The following is a 20,879-nucleotide window of genomic DNA, read 5'->3' as shown; positions in this document are numbered from 1 at the left end:
ATGCTTCCATAAACACCCTGAATGTGGAAGAACATGGCTGGATGGAAAACCTCAGCACTGATATAACAGGCTGCCTGACAGAAACTACGATGCCTTGGCATGAAAACACTTCATCCAGCTTTGTCCATATATCCTGTTTTGGGGGAAAATACTAGCTGAGCTGTTTAACGTGTAAAGCTGTTCACAAAAGGTAAGAAATATAGATATCATCATAAAGCAGTCATCTTATCAACCACATAAAACCAGGTATATTGTTTGCTGCTTGTTTTAGTAAAGTTTTAATTTTTAATATTTTATTTGGACAGGCAGGAGACGCCAAATCATTGCACTTCCACGTTTTAAATCCAGGGAGCAGCACAGAGTGTTTTCTTTTCATGTTTTTAAAATTTCTGGTGCGCGTTTTGTCCTGTCTGGCTTGCCGTAGATACCCGGTCTTGTAGGTCGGGCATGCCCGTGAACCATCCACTGCGAAATCCTCTGCCAGCGCCTTCAAGAGAGCGATTAACGTGCGCTTACAGAGATATGTGACACATACTGCATTAAACGTTGTCTTTCTGTCCAGCGGATAAGCAATAAGTTCAGCAGAAGCGTGCGGAAAATTGCGAGCAGGACCCGAAAAGTGTCCGTCCGTTTTGTCCTACAAAGGCGCGGAGTGTTTGACAGCGGCAGGGCCCAACGGTAGTTAACTGCCTAAGGAGGAGGACGGCATCCAGAGGTCTACATGAAACAATAAAGACGGTCCTCTGTGCAGGAAAACAAGTGCCAACATGAGGAAGGACGTGAGGATACTCCTTGTAGGGGAGCGTAAGTAGCAACTTCTTTAATCTTCACTAGCTAATATGCTAGTAGCTACAGCTACTTTGTATCAGTTACATATCGTGTGATGAGCTGCGAGGGTCAGCGGAATAGCTTCATTATCCCACAGAGCTTGATAATCACACACTTCGACTGGTCCTGTTATTAGAATAAATAGCAGGCTTTGTTTATGTCGAGCGGCCAAATCATTATCACATGGTGCATGACAGCTGCCTTATCAGGTCTTACATGCACTGCTCGGCTCGCTGCTTCTTATTTGAAGGGAAAATATGAGCCAAACAGTCCAGTTTGGAGTATGGACATCACTTTAACTATTTTATGTTGATATCTGTAGAAAATGTTTGTGTACCATTTTTTGGCTTGTGAGTCATTCTCAAAGTATGTGTAATGGGATTCAGGGAGAGTCTGAAACCATGCATGCACAAACAGAACAATTACAAGTCAGTGAGGGTGGTTTAACATATTATTGTAGTATTTGTTAACATGATAGTGATCTGAAGGCAAACCTCTGTGTGTTCTAAAGAGTCCTAAAACAGAATATCAATACTACAGATTAGATGTGATACAAGTATTTGTATTTAAAAAAAAAAAACAAAAAAAAAACTACAGTTGCTTTAATTGGTTAATTACTGTAATTTGGCTTATCGGAGTCAAGCGATGAGGATTTAGGAGGATGTAAACGGAGTTTATTAACTAAAGTGCTCTTAATTGGAATACAGCCTTGGTAAGCAAAGCAGAGAAGTAATTAAGTGGTAATAAACACCCCCAGACATCGCAGGGTATAATAAATATGTGAATCATGATATTTTTTTTTGGGCCTCTTTAATTGTATTTTTGTAGGTGACATATTCTGATAGTTCTGTATTATTAAGTGATTGAAGGGCTATTGTGCCGATTAGATGGTGTAAGAGTGTCTGAAAGTTTGAGCTGTGACAAAGATCACAGGAATTCAAAGACTTCTGGGAAAACCCTGAAGTTAAGGTCATTCTGTGGTATAAAAAGTTTTGTTGGCTTAAGATAACATAACACATGATAAGATAAGGTAAGAAATACTTTATTCATTTCAAAAGTTGGGAAGTTCTTGTTGAAATGAAACAGTCTATAGTAAAATAGTTTGAATAAACAGAATAAATATTTAAGCTTGTTTAAAAAAAATACAGGAATTATAAAGAAATTTCACATAAAAACTACACAAGAGAAAGAGGGTGAAAGAATCTAAACGCACTGCTATTACAAAAACCTTTATCTCTTATTAAAAAAATATTAACATCTATGTAGTACAATTAGGGCTGCCACAAACGATTATTTTGATAGTCGACTAGTCACCGATTATTTTTGCGATTAGTCGACTAATCAGATCATCATCCATTGGACGTAAAACTACAGCTTATTGCACCAGCAGCATCTGCTCTTATATAACTATCATTAGCTTACAGCTTTAAGTGTTTAAGGTCTGTGCTAACTAAAAATAAAGACAAGATGATAGTTTATTAAATTTTAATGAAATTTGCAGATTGTTTCGGTGAAGTTTAATAAACTCCTTGCTATCTAAAATATAACAGGACACTGGAGTATATTCTGGAGCATCTCACACTTCTGATAATCAGTTGTCTGCTTGATGTTTATTCAGCTGTGTAAAAACTATAACTTTAATCTCAGACAAACTGATTTACTCAGGAACAAATAAAATACTAAAAAAAAAAGCCAAACAATAACATTTTAAGTTATCTAAGTGACTCATATATATATTTAACCTGAGTAGCGAAAGACAGCGGTGGGTTTGAAAACGATTTGCGGGGAGTCCGGTGTTCTCACGGCGCTAGTGAGCCTAGCCCCCGGCTCGCTAACGAGCTAGTGGGTAACAGATGTCTCCGAAAACGTCGGAGCGCTTTTGAAAATATGTGGTGTCCTGATAAACTGAGCAGATATTTGAGGTTTACACAGCTACATTCTCGCCTGAAAATATGTTAAACGTTTATTTTGTGACCCAGAAAGAATAATAAGAGTAACATTAAAACTAACTAGCTGCCGCCATTGTTGGAAACTGCGCTGGGCCGCGCTATGAATTCTGGGACACAGCTGCTTCTTCTTCTTCTTCTTCGGGGTTTAACGGTAGCTGACATCCTTGTACATGCAATGCTGCCATCTTCTGTTTCAGTCCGTTATTACACTCTTAAATCCTGCCACTTATCCCTGCGTCTTTTGTGATCTTACAAAGCTTCAAACGACGCGTCGACTATTAAATCAGTCGTCGACGATTTTGATAGTCGACGTAATCGTGACTAGTCGACAAATCGTGGCAGCCCTAAGTACAATGAAGCAAAATATCTTATTTAATAAGTCAAAATAAAATATAGTTTAATACATTTAGCAAGAAAAAAACTACAGCAAATGAAAATGTTAATGTTCACTGTTTGTCAAATGTTATTTCTTTGTCTTGTAAAATGGTTCACGTAAACTACCTGAAGCCCAAAGTGATCTCCTCACTTTACTCTTGTTTTTTTTTTTTTTTTTGGACCCAGAGCTTCAGAACCGGGAAGCTTGAAGCAGAAGATATTAAATAAATCATCCATCCATCCATTTTTCTTCTGCTTAAACAATCAAGGTTCACCTTGCCTATTGCAGCATACATTGGACAGCTTGGCACACTGGCTGCTCATCTATCACAGTGCTTAAATAAATGATTTGAACTTTTATTTTGAAGAGCTGTTTGTTGACCAAATGTGCCAGTTTTACATGGCAGAGGATATTATGGGTAAACAGCTGCATGTTTACAGATCCTGACCTTTTGAAGGACTTTGAAATTACCTGTAAAGCCAGCATGTCCCACCCTGCGTGTTTCACCGTGTCTGTTTGTTCTCTTTTGAGCACACATGTTGACAGTACTATTTATATTCAAGTTGTGGCTCTTCAGGATGGCACACATTGCTACTTTAGGAGAGTTAGTGCTTAAGGAGGTGCAGCCAGAAAGCTACGTGCCAGCCTGTGTGTTATGAAGTTCAGGTTGTGAGATTAACTGTGAACACACCGAGAGGCAAGTGGCAGGGAAACGCAGGGCTGCAGTTTCAAATAATTGCAATTGACTGTTAACTTCTATAAAAATGAACAAATATAAAAAATATGCTGTCACAGGAATCAGCAGTGATGTCAGGGAAGTGGTAGCTTTGTCCAACTCACGATTCAAAAGTAAGTTTGCTGGAAAAAAGCAAATCGCCACATTTCCAAAGCTGTAAAACACTCATGCTTCAGGGTGTTTTGGCTTCATTTATTGCATTGTGGGATTCGACTAATCGTTCAGTCAACACATCATTTCACTCCCAGTCCTTAGATCTAGAGTTTGAGGTTTTTCTTGATAAATACTGCCTGTATTAACAAAATGGCAATGGCCACGTCCTGTGTGTGAGACAGATCATGTTGTTGTCGGCTGTTTACCTTGATTGTTATACATTTATTTTTTATTTTTTGTAAATGTGCAGCCTATCCCAGCGATCGTAGGGCGAGAGGTGGAGCAGACTCTGGACAAGTCTTCAGTGCATCACAGGGCTAACACAGAGAGACAGACAATAACAACTTAGAATCAGCAATTACCTTAACCCCACTAACTGCATGTCTCTGACTGTGGTTGGAAGCCAAAGTACTCAGAGAGAGCCCACACAGACACGAGGAGAAAATAGGGCTGTGCGACGTGACCAAAATCTCATATCCCAATATAAGAATTCTATCGTCCCGATAACAATATAAATCACAAAAATGTAACATTTTCTGTAAATTCTGTGAATCTCGGGCAGCTCGACTTGCGGGAAGTGTTTCCAGCTGCGCGTCATGTAGCTGTTACCGTCGTTGTTGCTAACCACAACGCATAAAAACAGGCGCTTGTCCGTCTGTAGTGTGGTTATATTAAATATAAGAGAAAGAGAGAACTTTAAGGAAATTAATATAGCCACTCGTAAACAGCCTTTTTTGCGACACCACGAAACAAACGATAGCGTAAAATGAAACGATAGACCTTTTTATATCGTCATCCGATATATATCGTTATATCGAACAGCCCTAGGAGAAAATACAAACTCCATACAGAAAGGCTCCGGCCAGATTAACATACATGGAGTTTAACTCAGGAGCTTTTTTGCTGTGAGGCAACAGTGTGGACTACCACACCTTAACATCTTAAATCCTACTAAATCTACACTCATGTTAATGACCCTGTTCTGTCTTTTTCTTGTTGTGCTCTACAGCTAAGGTGGGGAAGACGTCCCTGATTATGTCTTTAGTCAGTGAGGAGTTTCCAGATGAGGTATGTGTGATGAGGCACTGTGGTTATGGTTAAAAGCCTCCTTTTGAATGTTCACTGTTGACCGTCATTTTATCATTGTTTGACATCATTGTCCTGTTTTCCAGGTTCCCCTCCGAGCTGAAGAGATCACCATCCCAGCCGATGTCACCCCGGAGAGGGTGCCCACACACATTGTGGACTACTCGGGTATCTCCCCCCTTTACACACAGTCTTTCAAACTGACACAAGAACAGTGTAGCTAATAAAAAGAAGCCCATTCAAATCCTTCCGATACAAGGAAGTATTGAGTGTTCAGCTGACATCATTTTGTGCGTGGCTGCACCTCTTATCTGTTCCACTGGGTTTCAAGATGTAGGTCATGAAAGTGTCTCCATTTTTATTTGAGAAAAACAAAGTGAGCACAAGAGGTGTTAGGTAACATAATACTGTACTAATTTTCCTTTTGCACAGAAGCAGAGCAGTCAGATGAGCAGCTGTATCAGGAAATATCAAAGGTCGGTGTTATTTCATTCTTGCTTTGCCCTGTTTGTGCTGCATATTGTTGATGTGTGCTTCATAAGGTGATGTTGCTTTTTCTCTTCTTAGGCTAATGTGATCTGCATAGTTTACTCAGTCAACAACAAGAAGTCGATTGAGAAGGTGAGCCTGGTGTCAGCGTACTTATGTTTCATATTACTCTTGTTTGGCTCGACTTGCTTTTTCATCTCGACATAAGTTGGTTTCTTTGTAAGAAGTTGGCAAAAGCTGGTTGCTGTTATTATTTTACTGTCCATAAACAATCTTTAATGTTATCTTGGGGTGACGCCAGAGAAGAGTAATGGATGTAGTGAAGGAGGACATGCAGTGGTTGGTGTGACAGGGTGAGATGAAGGCGTCCCCTTAAGGGAGAAGCCAAAAGAAGAAGTTATTTACACTAAAGCTCACATTCATCCTTTCACACACACAAAAATGAAGCTGTTTTAGAATCAGAATCAGAATACTTCATTAATCCCATTTGAGATATACAGCACTACCTCCTGAGCCAGCAACAACTCCAATACGATTAAACACCACGGTGGTCACTGGCATCCCTCATAATAAAAGTCAGATCATATTTCACCAGGTAAAAGCTTTTAATGTGACACTGCGGCAGAAATGTTTGATTTGCACTTCCAGTAGCTTTTACTGGGATGGTTGCCATAGACACAGACTGAATTACTCTGCAAATATATTGCAGTACTTTCATCAGACTGGGTTACCTTTGTTATTCCAGGCATGTATTTAAATGAAAACCTTTGTGTTGGTGCTGCATGTTTGTCATTGTGTGTTCCTTCCCCAGGTGACGAGCCACTGGATTCCTCTCATAAACGACAGAACGGACAAAGACAGCAGGTGTGTACGTCAGCTAACGGTTATTTTTATCATCCGCTCATCTACCGACCGTTTTCTTACTTAACTTATTCAGTGTTTGGTCTATACAGTGTCAAAAATTGTAGTTTAATTTTTCTCTTCTTCCAACCAGAATAAACACGTTTACAGTTTTTTTTTTTGTTTTTTTTTTAATGAGGCTGGAAAATCCTTCCCTTTAGATATCTGCAACCAACTGCAGATTTTAAAGCAATGATTAAAACACATGATCTAATTAGCTTTAGTCTGATTTTCTGTTGATTGGCTGATTGTTGCTGCTCTGTAATAAATGGCTTCACTGCAGGGTGCCACTGATTCTTGTGGGGAACAAGTCAGACCTGGTGGAGCACAGCAGCATGGAGACCATCCTGCCAATCATGAATCAATACCAGGATATTGAGACGTGTGTAGAGGTAAAGCAAAAGTGATACAAACAGACACACACACTTGGACTCATACTATGATTGGGTCTATTGAGGCTGTTTGGAGGTCCCACTCAGTTAAATGTCAAAGTCTGATGAAACTGTTGAGAGCAGTGAAACTGCAAATAAAGTTTAAAAGGCTGATTGAAAATCCAATACTGGCAGAGTGTGTCAGAGTGAGACAACCTGTGCGGAGGACAGATTGACCCCCAGCTGCTCTTAGAGTGCAATCCAGATCCTGACTGCACATACACTCTGAGACCTGAATAGATTTATATTACCACGCTCCGGGGCCACGGCCTGCTGACTGACTGTGAATGTGCCGTGAGGTGTCATTGAGCGAGGGAATGGGAATTTGCCTCCCTCTGCGTTTATTCAAATTTCCCTCTGCCGCCTGCGACGGCTCGGTCCTGCCCTTCTGAGCTGGCTTAGTTACGAGGTTAAAAGAGGGACGCATGGTGGACGTGAGGGACAGCACATACACAGTGGGAACAGCCTGGGGTCAGTCACTCTGCTATGAGAAATATGTGATCCTGTGAGGTGCTTAGATTTCAGATATAACTGTGTCAAAAATAAAAGCAGCAGCACAGTTTAAAGTACAGTCTTTATGAAGCTTTTTAGAAAATCATGTTTAAGATAAAAGTCTGCATTTACTCAACCCCCCCAAATGAGATGTTTTTAAGGGGAAATGATCAGAATTATTTGGACAGTAAGCTGCATTTTAAGTCAGTTTTTTATATGGACTGCAGTACCCCGTATAATGTTCAGAATTTCCATCCTTTAGTATTACCTACTTCATGCATTCAGCTTTTTTCTATTCATTTATTTTTTGTTTATTGGAAACCATTCATAACAACATGGTAACCTGAGCTGCACAGTGGGTCAGTGGTTAGCTCTGCTGCCTCATGGTTAGGGCTCTGGGTTCAAACCTCCGGCTAATGAAAAGCATGTTCTGTCAGCCATGCCTTCGTCATACCCATCATACTCTTGGAGAAGAGATTCTCAATCTCAAGAGTTTCACTTCCTGGTAAATAAAAGTTTAAAATAAGGCGGCCTGTTTTTCTCTCAGTGCTCTGCAAAAAACCTGAAGAATATCTCCGAGCTGTTCTACTACGCCCAGAAGGCCGTTCTCCACCCGACAGGACCCCTGTACTGCCCAGAGGAGAAGGAGGTGGGTTCTGACTTGTTGAACACAGGTAGCTTTAATGGAAATGTTGGTTTGCAGCTTTCAGAAACCTGGTGGAGTTACCTGTGGAAACTATGGGCAGCCGTGTCAATCTGTTGGCAACCAATCGCAAGGAAGTTTTAAGTGCATCCTCTTTGTGACCGATTTCAGCTGGCAACAAGTAGCAACCACTCACGAGCACACTAGAAAAGATTTTTCACTAGGTCGTCAGGGATACACCGACCAGGCTGTAGGTCTGAGACGGCATTATCCTTTGATTACACTCGTCATAAACTCTGCAACTGTGCAAGAATCACCTAAATCTGTTTTTCATGTATTTTATCCTCACTGTGGCCTGTTTTTATGTTGGAGATCAAGAGTAAAGCTAAGGAAATAAGAAAAGCAGATTTAAATCTTGGTGCATCATAGAAGTGCATTTTGTCTCCTAAAAAATGGTTTTTCTCCTGTATTACAGCTGAAGCCTTCATGCATTAAGGCTTTAACCAGGATATTTAAAATCTCTGACCTGGACAATGACGGCACCCTTAATGACAGCGAGCTCAACTTCTTTCAGGTAATGTTTTCCTCTTTAATAACATCAGCGTCTGTTTGTTAGATTGTGAGTACTGAGACGGTGTAAGGTTCAGCGTTGGTCTGTTTGTATATGAGGAAAACAACCTGTAACGGGTTTAGGGAGATGGGCTTTGACATGAAACGATGTGCTCATAACAACACATGTCACAGCAGCAGCATCTGAAAACTGCATATATGTTGTGTATGCATGTAGAGAACATGCTTCAATACACCACTGGCACCCCAGGCGTTAGAGGACGTAAAGAACGTGGTCAGAAGAAACATGATGGATGGAGTCAAAGACAACGGGCTCACGCTCAAAGGTCGGACACTGCCCCGTTCTTCCTTTGTTTTTATGTGTTTCTCATACTTGGTGGCTTTGTGAACATAATTTGTACTGTCTGAATCACTTTTCTGAGTGTTCACCCTCTCTCTCAAATTGTGTCCACTTTTTTTCTTTTTCTTTTTTTTAATTGCAGGCTTCCTCTTCCTGCACACCCTCTTCATACAGCGAGGTCGGCACGAGACCACATGGACCGTGCTGAGGAGGTTCGGTTATGACGACGACCTGGAGCTCACGCAGGAGTACCTGTTCCCCCTGTGAGTGCAGATTAGTTTGCATGTCACTTTGAGAGGTGTTCAATTTAAAGCAAGAAGTGGAGAAAAAAGCAGGTACCTGAATAAAACCAGAAAGCTGCAAATTCACCAAAACGTATGTTTTTCTTCCTTCTCTTTATACCAGGATAAAGATCCCTCCAGACTGCACCACGGAGCTTAACCACAACGCTTACCTCTTTCTTCAGAGTGTCTTTGACAAGCATGACAAAGTGAGTGGTCATGTTTGTTTTGTTTGTTGGTTTGTTTTTTCCCTTAGCACTTTTATTTCCATATTTACGACTAGATTTCAGCAAGATGAACCTTTCTGTGCTCAGTTGAGTTTGTGTGTGTTTGTCTCTGTGGTCTTCCAGGACAGAGACTGCGCGCTGTCGCCAGAGGAGGTGAAAGACTTGTTCAAAGTGTTTCCCTACATGCCCTGGGGTCCAGATGTAAACAACACAGTTTGCACTAATGAACAGGGATGGCTCACATACCAGGGATACCTCTCCCAGTGGACGTGAGTGTGCATATTGTTACGCATCTGTTTTAACTTCATGCACCCTGAAAAACTTCACGCTGGGACAGATTAACAGGCACTTCTCAGTCATGTAAAATCTTCTCACTTCTCTTCCTTTCCTTTGGTAGGTTAACAACATATCTGGATGTGCAGCGTAGTTTGGAGTACTTGGGCTACCTCGGCTACTCTATCATCTATGAGCAGGAATCCCAAGCGGCTGCAATTACAGGTAGGTAGAGGTGGGAAGTAATAAAGTACAGATGCTTTGTTACTGTACTTAAGTACAATTTTCAGGTATTTGTGTTTTACCTGAGTAGTTTTTTTGTTTTTTACTCCCAACATTTTTAAATAAATATCTGTACTTTCTAGTCTTTACATTTTAAAAACAGGCTCATTACCTTTGGTTTTAACGCATTTGAGTTAATATTTTGTCACTGCAAACCTCCAAACATCAAACACGTTTGAGCCTAAACAGAAACGGATTAAAGGCAGCCCTGTTTGTTTATTAATCAGCAGAGGATGTCTCATAAAAAGAGATGACGCGTGCCAAAGTCAGGGGTTAAAGAGAGGGTGTTTTTATTGAATTATGTATTTATTGCCGCAACACTGGAATGACTCCAGGTGTCTGTAAGTTGTGGCTGCGCTGCTTCGCATCTAGCTAGCTCTACTGATGAGGGAGAATAAAAGGAGTGGCAGGTAATTTCAAAAGCAGTGTTTTTATCAGCTCAACAAACATCAGCAAAATCACATATAGGGTCTGTACATGTGACATATATATTTTTAAATTATTATTGAAAAACATGCTGCAAATCAAACTGAGGTAGACTGTGCTTTTTAAAGGTTGCATGAAAATCCTCTGCAGGTTAGTGCAGGATAAACAGGTTAGTTTGCAGTACTGTGATGGATTTAGAGTTAAGTATAGCCTGTGACTGCTGCACAGTGGCTGTGGAGTCATAGTCAGAGTTAGGTTACATCAAGTGTAGCAGAGATTCATTTATGGAGTCCGATATAAAGACAGCATAAGCAGTGTACTGTCAGTGTAGAGGATGGAAATCAGCCAGGACAACTCGTGAAACATCTGCTGACATCTGGTTGAATTCAGTCGTGTCCATCCACAAAGAGCAGCAGGTCAGCTGATCACAGTCTGTACACGAAGAAAATTTACTGCAGCGCACAGTAGAAATCGTTGCGTTTTGATCCATTACTGCTGATTTTAGGGATCCTGCTGAATCCACTTTATCCCCTCATTGTGCTCATTTTCCTGTTTTGAGGCAAAGTCACCATCTACAATGTAGCCAACAGAAAATAGAGAGATGCATGTTTTTATTTTCCTTTTTTAATTTTTATTTTCCAAGCTGAGTATAATTAAATTGTATTCGCATGTATGTTATTTCATCATTATGTTAAAATAGCACAAGGTTCAGTTCACAAAAAAGAAACTTCCTCCAATGAGCTCATTTTACTTACCTTGAGTACATTTCAGATCCGGTTAAGTACAGAATCTCTGTACTTTTGCCAGCTTTGTATATTACTAATTGTATTATAAAGCTACAAGAAAAATGTTTCCTTTTCCTTCAGTGACCCGTAACAAGCGCATTGACCTGCAGAAGAAGCAGACCCAGCGTAGCGTCTTCCGCTGCAACGTTTTAGGAGCACGGGGCAGCGGGAAGAGCGGCTTCCTCCAAGCATTTCTCGGCAGGAACCTGCAGGTCAGTGGAAATCATTAACAGAAAGCCTGTTAAACTTTATGAAACATGCTAATTCTGCAGCTATCGCAACTGTTTCCGATATGTACAAAATAAAGTGGGATGTACGAAGTGAATATAGGTACAGATCTTACAAATGGTGAGTAATAAAAAAAAAAAAAAGGTTAATTTTCAGGACTTTTACATTAACTTGTCAGCATTTAAGGATAATGGTCACCATGATGAGGAAGCCTAAATTCTAACCAATGCAAAGCTCGTAATTAAGCCATTTTTTCCTACCCTGTCTACATGGAGCACATCACAGGAGGACTTGCAGCTCTGTTGATTTTGCTTACAGATCCAGTGTTGAATGTGAACTCTGTTTCACTTTCAACACTGGATCAACATTTTATTATCATCATCATCTGTCACTGATTGATGGATGGCACTCAAGAGTCACACATGCACACTTTGACTCTGAATTGGATAAGAGGAAGAGACTGGATGGATGGTTCTGTGCATTTTTACACAGCTTGGACCCCTAATAACATTTTGCCGTTCTTAATGAGATTATATTTGTAATCTAAATCATCAAAAATTAACTACATAATGTAAAATAAAGGATTTTCCCCCCTAAATTAAATAAATAAATAAAACAATAGTGTTGACGGGCGACACTGGCTTTGCTTTCCTCCACAGCGACAGAGGCGGATTAGAGAAGAGCACAAGTCCTTCTATGCCATCAGCACGACTTACGTTTACGGTCAGGAGAAGTACCTGCTGGTAAGATCCATTTACTCTGAGGAGTCATCAGCTGCTCGCTGGATTACTGTTACATAATCTGAGTGCTTTACTGAGTTTCAGCATTACAAATGTTAATCCCTCCGTCTGCACGCTCTGTTGCTCCGTCCCTGCTCCCTGCCCTGCCTGCTCACTACAAGCTCCACGAGGTGATGCCGGATTTTGACTTCCTGACGGAGACGGACTTGGCCTGCGATGTGGTCTGCCTGGTGTACGACGTCAACAATCCTCGCTCGTTTGAGTACTGCGCAAAAGTGTACAAGGTGTGTAAACTGAGAGCGTCTTATCAGGCCTTATTTTAAAAGTCTTGCCTCCTGACACGGAGTTCTTGTGTTTGGCAGCAATACTTCATAGACAGCAAGACGCCGTGTGTGGTGATAGCCGCCAAGTCGGACCTGCACGAGGTGCGGCAGCACTACAGCCTGTCGCCGCATGACTTCTGCCGGAAACACAAGCTCCACCCACCCCAGCCTTTCACCTGCAGCACGAACGAAGCACCCAGCAAAGACATCTACACTAGACTCACCACCATGGCCATGTACCCGTAAGCATTAAAATTCAGCTACAGTCTTCACTGTTTCTTTCCCACTTATGCTTCTTTTACCTCTCTTGGGTGATTTTATGACATTTAGCACTCAGTGATGTTAGGAAAATGAATACTAGCCGCCTTCAATGTGTTGTGTAGCACTGAAACTTTACAGTTTAGACCTTAACCCAATGATTTTTGCAATCATTCGATCACACCGGTCAGTACGCGAAGACTTGACACTCTGAAATACACTGCAGCCAGTTCTTTCATTTATGGGCCCTGCAGGGTGTCCTAAGTCCTCAAAGCTCTCTGAGCAGATTGGATTTCAGTAGCTTAATTAATTGGCACTTAAGGGATGTGCCCGTTAAAGCTCATTGTAGCAGCCCACAAATCCTATTGGCTAAAATCTGAAATCATTGGATCTGCTGCGCTCTAGAGCATTAGTCTGAGTAGATTTAAGCAGAAGTGCTTACTGAAAGGCGACTTTCTGCTGAGAGCCAGAGAGTAGACTGCTCCGGCGACTTATCGTTAACTCAGTTATTAGATGAAATAGAATAAAGTCTGAGCTTTAAACTCAGCGCTGTGTTGATTTTTTACTTTGATTTTAATCGTACAGCGCTTGGTAATTGTAGCATTATCATGCATGCTGTGTGGTAAACTCTCAGGCTTCCTGTGCAACTCTACAAAACTGCCCGGATCTTCACTGTGTAGCGTAAATGTTGGTAAGTTTATTGTGTCAAACCAATAAGCTCCCATCACTCAGGCGTCAGTAGTTTCTAAAGGTGTTTAACAGTTACATTTTAATGCGTAGCAAGTTCAGTGATTCAGCTGTCTCAGCAGTGAAGCTGCAGATAGTTTGTTTGGTCAGCTGAAACCACTGTGGCTGTCTGTTATTTACAGGTGACTGTGGTCTCTGAAAACTCGTATCGCATAAGCCACGTTTTTCTCTGGTTTTAGCTGCCTCTGAAATATCTAAAAGTAAAAGCAGCTGACAAAACGTCAGTCTGAGATTGTTTTAGTTGTGATGTCTGTTTTGTGGTTTTCCCTCCTTTCCTCTCGTTTTGTGTTACAGATATCAATAATTCTATTCCATTGGATGAAAGTAAGAGTTTGAGGTAACCAACAGCAGTGCAGGTTTCATATTACAGTGAAGGTCATGCTTTGATGTAGTTTAGCAGTTAAACAAATGTAATTGCTTTTCATTTGTCAGGCTTTGGTCCCTCCTCCTGTGAGTGTGTGTCCTTCTGTGTTTGTGTGTGTGTGTTGGCGTGGTGGTGAATACACGCATTTCTGTGTATCTTTCTGCAGCCACGCCCGTCTCCACTGCATGTGTGCCTGCAACAGGTGCACATATTGCCTCTGTCAGAACCTCCTCAAGTTGGAGCTGCTGCGCAGCATTAAGGCCCAACTCCGCACGGTCGTGTTCAACAGGTTCATACACAAAATAAACTCTAGTGTTTAACATAGACTCATTCCTCCTCTCTGTCTCCGATCCTGGGGCTGGACCTCCACGATGGGACGCAGAGAGGCTTTACCCAAGCTCACTAACACTGGTGGTAGTGACAGCTCCTCTGCTTTCCCTAAGTGTTCCCCACTGGTTCAGTTTACACTGCATATCAACTGTAAGGAGAGGGGGACACCATTATTGGTTTTACGTTATGTTTAAATATTTCTGCTGATAAATTATTGGCTTTTCCTGCCACGGTTGGGTTATAGTACTCGTACAGAGCAGGCTGTTCTCTGCTCAATGAGAAACACAGTGATGAAGTCGTTAGCAGTAGTAAAGTTAATAATATAGTTAACAGTTAATCTCTGTTATCAAATGATGATCGTGTTTCCCAGAGGTCATTGTTTCAGCTGAATAAGAGCTGAAGGTCTTTAAATCTTCTGCACCGTGTGGGAAAATGCGTCCTCAGACTTTCTCAGGCAGGTCGTCAGGGATGCGTAGAGTTAGCAGCTGTAGCAATGACACAAAAACCAGCTGCTTGACTGTCGATGCAGTTGTGTGTGGATTTTGTGCTATTCAAGCTTAAACTGTGACGTCAGTTTATCTCTATCAGCTGCAGACAGATTCTGATGCTGCAGATGGTTCATTTCCTAAAATTCCAGAAGTTCTTTTTCCAACTTTAAAATCATAACACATTTGGAATAATATTACATCAATTTACATGCAGCATATTGACTATTCTCACATTCACTGACACAGGCCAGACACAACTGTCTGTAGACCCTAACGGCCTGCTGTCTTCGCTCAGCATTTCTCTGAATGAATTAATAAAAGTCTTGTTAAAAGCTCTTAAGCAGGAACTCTTTGCTTGTGATTTAGGACTGCTGGGAGTAACTTCCCTATAAATGATGTCAGATATCTCGCTTTCTGCTCCAGCTCCAGGCAGCCGAGTCGCTCTCTGTACAGTCTGACACGGCGAGCTGTGACGGTGCTGTGCCAGCTAACAAACAGCGTGGTAGCCAGGGAGGTACCTGTGTGACTGTGTTGCGATGCATGATGCTTGCACCACAAACTCGGCTCCTAATACTGACTCCCACACTAACATGCAGTAAAAGAAACTTCAGCCCCAGTTAACTGATCGTTTTATATTTGTGAATTTTTTTAAAACTAAAGAACCGAATTTTTATGTTGGCCTGAATTTTGAATGATAAAAAAGGAACTTTGATGATTCCAGGTGTGTATTAGAGCTTTTCTCCGAGTCACGTGTGCCCCCTCCTGTCCTGCAGTGGATACGCAGACAGTAAATCTGACTAACAGGCTTTGTGTGCACAAAATGAGAAACAACCAATTTCTTTGGTTTGTTTGTGGTTCAAAATGAAAACGTCATTGCTCTCTACATGTTTGCATGTTTGATTTCATTCACAGAGAAGTATGTTAAAAAGCAAAAGCCTGTTACGTCTGTTTCCAGCTCCTCTTTCAGCTGTTTGATTATTTGTGACGTTTTCAGCCTCATTTTGTTTCCATTTCCATTCTTAACCTTGAAGTCTGCGCCCACAGGAGAGACATTAGTCTGAAAAGCATCGCTCTTAATGGGCAAAATAAAAACTAAACCAGTCTGTTTCTTGTCCTCCTGAAGGGTTAAGACTTGATGAACTGATGTTTGAAATCAAATGTGTTTAAATGATTGAATTTGATTGTTTTTGTTCTTCTCCAATTACTCGGTCATTTCATCCTGTTTTCCCCTCCTGTCTTCTATTTCTTGTCTTTGTGTTCTTCCTTCCACTCTGTAGGTGTTCACGCACACGTTTGTGGCTGCCCCTCATCCTCTTCCTCTTGCATGTGTTCACTCTCTGCTAATCTGCATGGCTCACCTGTTCACTTCAGCCTCTGTACTTAAAGGGCATGCCTCAGTCCTCTGTGAAATACTGCCATCTGCTGGCAGCTGGGGAAGGTTCTGCATCTGTCTGTACAGTGTAGTGAGCTTGGTGTTTGAATTTAATGGTGCAGGTTTGCTGAGCTACACTGCGGGTGTGAATGTGTTTAAATGTGTTTTGAGTGCGTACGTTTCTAATTTTTGTAAATTATTGTTAGTCACTCAGGCAGGGCTAGATGAAGTGTTGCACCCAACAACTAACCCTTGTGTCGACATCGTCTCTGGGAGTTGTTATCAGTGACCTTAATCAGGCAGAGTGAGGGCCTGACAACCTAAAATCTAACATTAAAGGAACATTTCAGCTCTGATTGATTATAAGCATCGAGATTAAGGTGCATTGAGCCAAAGTGCTCATTAAGATTAGAAATTAACTGAGTAACAAGTACAGACCATCCTTTATACTCTGTTGTTAAAGAATCTAACACGCCAAGAACACAAACTATTATTTTATTTGGTAACAAACTATACAGCTTGTTTATGGTGTGTTTGTGTGCTTTTGTTTGAGATATGAAATGAAAGTGGGTCAGGTATCGTGATTGTGTTCAAGCTTTTGTTTCAGAGGTGGTGTTTGGCCTACTTTTCGGACTCGGTGGAGCTGGGCGATACAGATGACTTTTTAGTATTTTGTTTATCTTATTGGTGCATTTTATTGTATTTTTGTCATTGTTATAAATAAAAACTTTTTTCCTTTTTTTTTTTTTTTTTAAAGAAGAAATAACCAAAATAACTACTTCACATCAACTAAAAGGGAAAATATATTTTGCTGAAAAAGTGTATTAAATAGTTTTTACTGTTAAAGAGGATATAATGTAATATAGAACCAAGTATATACAGTATGCACCACATATATGTGGCCATTTCCTCATTCTATGTAAAAACAGTTCCCACACACATATTATTTTTCGGCTTCAGTCTCCCTCGTGAATATTTCCGGGTTTTTGTTTTTTTTTTTCGTCTCCTGTGATTAAAGACTATATTTTTAAGTGCTGTTGGGTCAGACCAAACCTGACTATATTCTTTTTAGCTCAAACAAGTGTTTAAAAAGCAAACAAAAAAAGACCAAAACGCGAATGTTTTTCTGAGCAAACAGGATATTAGGATGGCTGGAAATAGATTTTCTACCAGTAGCCGCCCATAGACTGTGTTTGCAGGCCTATTTATGTCAATGAGTTGATGGTCAGATAACCTATAAAGATAGCCATCACCATTTCCTACTGATTCAGACTACAAAACCACAGTTGAAAATTTTTTTAAGTAAATGCCTGCACAGACCAGCATCGTGTGACCGGACCACAGGCACGGTGTAGAGTCCACACAGAAACGGAGTTTTGATGGAAGTTTGGTAAAAGCAAACGACAGCAGTGCAGATGCAGACCCCGTGTAAACTGTAGTCTATAAAGGACGTGCATCCTTCCTTTATTCGACGCCAGAAACAAAGGATAAACTCTTAGGGACAGAGTCTACATTTTATTTCTACAGCAACAACTGTTGTTGTGAAATCACAACTACAGTTGCCTCACGGTGCTTTATATTCCAAGGTAAACCCTACAATAATACAATAAAAAAACTAGAAGACCCCAACAATCATATGACACCTTATGAGCAAGCGCTTTGGCAACAACGGGAAGGAAAAACTAGCTTTTAACAGGAAGAAGAGTAAGATTCTTAACGGTCTTATGAAAACATCCGTCCAGATTCCTCACGTGACAACATGCTGTCATTACTTTCACCTCGCTTCCTTGAAGAAGAGATTCTTCTGATAAGATGACAGCTTGAGGGCCACGTGCAGGTTTCCTGCTGTGCAATACTTATTTGCATATATCCCGTAGCTATGGCAACTCAGTTAACAGGTAACTGTGCGTGTCATGACGTGCTGCATGTTAATTGCAATTATGAGAACCTGTGTAAGTGATTTCACTAAATGAATGAACAATGACTAAAGTATAAACACGTGTTTAAAAATAGATGTTGGCATATATTGTATGATGGAGTATGAATTATCTGCCTAGCAACCAAGCAAACATCGTTTACTATGCCAACACCAATTTGTGTTTAAAACATGTTTACAGAAAGTTTTGATGTTCAGTAAACTGCGCCTTCTTTAAAAAAAAAATCCCTAGAAAGAAAGTGTTAGCTGGTTGTTAGGGAAAATGTTTCTCGTAGAAACCACTGCCGCCCCTGAAAACTTCCGCTGCATTGTGGAGGATGCTTGAACCGGGTTTCATGCTTTAATCACTAACTGAGCGGTTCTGGCTGTGATAAATGTGTTGATTGTTTAACAAATTCAAAGTATCTCCCTGCTTCACCTGCTGCATTTGACTCCTTTTGTGACTGTGTGAGAGGTTGCCTGGTTGGGTGGAGTTTGTGGGGTGGGGGTGGTGGTGAGGCAAGCTGCCTGCTGTCAGAGGACGATTTCAGCCTGAAGCAGCAGGTTTCAGCCATCTCCATCGTGGAGGTGGGGTCCATCTTTTATGGAGGCCTCCGCTGAACCAGTAATTCCTCCACAAAGGTAACAACAGAAATCATAGAGAGAGGGGATGTTTGATTTTTATACCCGTGGAAGGATGGGCGAACACTCCATGCATGTGACTGTATCTCATAATGGCAGCAGGTTTATCAGGTTTTGACCTATAAGAGTCATGTCGATATCTACTGCCAGAGGCGTTTTCCTCTTTTTTTCAGTAGATGGAGCATGAGTCTGGCTTTTCTTTGGATCCTACGGGAGTAACAGGACATTTGAAGGGTTGAGTGGTGACGTGTCTGTCCCCAGATCAGCTTCTCAAATTTCTGATGAAGCTGTACAATCAGTATATTATGTATACGGGGCACTTGGGTTACTCCCTTTCTCCTCCCTCCTCCTCCGTTGCTTTTACCTGTCATTGCAGGCTGCATAGTTCACCTTGTTTTTCCTTCCAGCTCAGTCTGTTGTTTTAGAAGTGTTAACGCAGTTCTATGAAGCTCAGGTGGTGTCATGTACACACATGCGCTTAATCTTAAAATAATGCGTTGCCTACCTCATTGTTGCCACAGGTATATTTAGGTGTGAGATTTATTTCACTCTACGCCTCATTTAAATTAAAGCGCTCTGTATCAAAACTGTTCTCTGCCCTTTGTGAGAGGAGATGAAGCCAAATTATAGAGAAATGATCCAATCAGCAGCACTAGAAATACCAAATTTATTTAGTTTAGACACCACCTGGGCTCCATATAATTTTAACAATCCTTTAAGGTACATAGCAGGTGCTTCTTTAAGACTCTGCTCTTTCCCTTTTTTACGTATCCCAAACTGAAACAAACAATGACAAGAGAAGGCATGTGTTTCCCTTTCATGCTGCCATGAGAGGATCCTTGGATTCGTCATATGTGGTCAGGCTTTGGGAAGTTTTCACCCAGAGGGGGAAACACATGACTTTGTTGTGTCATTTGGCAATTTCTCTCGTTGTGGTTTTACGAGCAGATGGAAAATGTGGCACTAGATTCGTCATTGTGTTTTAAGCTGCTCCCCTTTTCTGCTATTCATGTGTTTTCCCAGCCTCTCACCTGCTCTCTGTGTGTTTCCTGCTTCTTCTCTCAGACACATGGCTCAGGCAGACCTGAAGAACTCCACCTTTTGGCTGAGGGCGAGCGTCGGCGCCACAGTGTTTGCCGTGCTGGGCTTCGCCATGTACAGAGCGCTTCTCAAACAGCGGTGATCAGACAGAACCAGACTTCCCCTCTCTGGTCCTTCTGTTGACTCTGCCCCTTCTCCTCCCACCACTCATACCTGGGGAAAGAAAAGACTCACAAAGACGGCCTGACCCACCAGCCAGGCCTCATTTCTTGGTCACCATGAACAAACGTGCAGACTTATAGGTACCTTTTATATAAGGGAGTGTGGTGTTTTTCTCCTTATGTTTTGAAGAGGGGGGCAGGTTACGTTTGAAACATCACCTCGGTTTGTAAATGCTGGCGTCGTTTGGTCTGTTGGTTTAGTCTAGGTGAGATTAGACATGAGTAGTCAGCTGGTCCAGTCCTCTTTTTAATTCCCCCACCTCCTCAGGTCAGTATAATTAGATATTTGGACACCAGAGAGAGGCAGACATCCACAGATCCACCACAAAGGGACTTGAATCTGTTTATAGATGTGCATATGCAGGTATTATGTATGTATTCCTTTAAAAAAACATTTTAGGATCAAAGCTAAAGCCATAACAGGAGGCGATGGGACAAAGAGCGCTGCATCTAACACTAAAAAGGTCACGGATGCCGTGCACTTGTTTATTTTGTGTGTTTAATTTATTAACCTGTTTCTCTCTCTCGTCTGTTTTCCGAGTGCACCGCATGAAACTCTGGGATTTTTTTCTTTTTCATGTGTTTTTGTATTTAGTATTATCGAAGCCATTTTCATGGTGAACGACTACCTGCTTTCTGTTTTTATTTTTGTTTTTCTGCCTTTTGAATAAAGCTTTTTTCCTCCTTATATTTTTATGAAGTTAGACGCACCGTTTAAACCAGGCATCATTATATTAACAGCTGTTCGCCCTTTTCCCCACTTTGAGTCTTGTCATTCTTCATCTTCGGCATTTTTAATAACGACTTGTGCCGTACGGATGCTGGTGGACAAGGAGAAATGAAATGGTTTTAAATATCTGTAATAAATGACCTTTACACCCACTTATGTCACCGTGTTTGTGTGTGTGTGTGTGTGTCACTGAATAGAAGCAGCAGTCATAGT

At 41.2% G+C, this 20,879-nt stretch overlaps 1 protein-coding gene across 5 annotated transcripts; it reads left to right on the top strand.

Moving 5' to 3' along the window:
• Window positions 1-402: 402 nt before the first annotated feature.
• Window positions 403-20,818, top strand: rhot1a (ras homolog family member T1a). Of its 5 annotated transcripts, XM_082529634.1 has the most exons (21): window positions 403-804; window positions 5,052-5,110; window positions 5,215-5,296; window positions 5,561-5,604; window positions 5,696-5,749; window positions 6,429-6,481; window positions 6,801-6,909; window positions 7,988-8,089; window positions 8,559-8,657; window positions 8,871-8,979; window positions 9,136-9,256; window positions 9,399-9,483; window positions 9,625-9,770; window positions 9,899-9,999; window positions 11,349-11,479; window positions 12,155-12,238; window positions 12,397-12,519; window positions 12,598-12,800; window positions 14,094-14,216; window positions 15,169-15,267; window positions 16,023-16,892. In XM_082529634.1, the coding sequence occupies exons 1-21, from the start codon at window positions 768-770 to the stop codon at window positions 16,087-16,089; spliced, it is 2,031 nt and encodes a 676-aa protein (XP_082385760.1). In that variant the 5' UTR covers window positions 403-767; the 3' UTR covers window positions 16,090-16,892. The 5 variants fall into 5 exon arrangements, with proteins under 5 accessions (XP_082385760.1, XP_082385757.1, XP_082385756.1 ...); XM_082529631.1 differs by lacking the exons at window positions 15,169-15,267; window positions 16,023-16,892 and adding an exon at window positions 19,740-20,818 and having other exon boundaries at window positions 404-804; window positions 5,564-5,604; XM_082529630.1 differs by lacking the exons at window positions 15,169-15,267; window positions 16,023-16,892 and adding an exon at window positions 19,740-20,818 and having other exon boundaries at window positions 404-804.
• The last annotated feature ends 61 nt before the right edge of the window (window positions 20,819-20,879 follow it).

Source organism: Aulonocara stuartgranti, assembly GCF_965226115.1.
Source record: "Aulonocara stuartgranti genome assembly, chromosome: 4".
Lineage (NCBI taxonomy): Eukaryota > Metazoa > Chordata > Actinopteri > Cichliformes > Cichlidae > Aulonocara > Aulonocara stuartgranti.
This window is presented reverse-complemented; position numbering and strand designations above follow the sequence as displayed.

What these genes read in the sequence shown, in the direction of transcription:
- rhot1a (XM_082529634.1), top strand. Translation starts at nt 768, where the DNA reads ATGAGGAAGGACGTGAGGATACTCCTTGTAGGGGAGC. An exon ending in CAACGGGCTCACGCTCAAAG is followed by an intron (nt 8,980 to 9,135) that starts GTCGGACACTGC and finishes TTTTAATTGCAG; the next exon opens with GCTTCCTCTTCCTGCACACC. An exon ending in ACTGCGCAAAAGTGTACAAG is followed by an intron (nt 12,520 to 12,597) that starts GTGTGTAAACTG and finishes TGTGTTTGGCAG; the next exon opens with CAATACTTCATAGACAGCAA.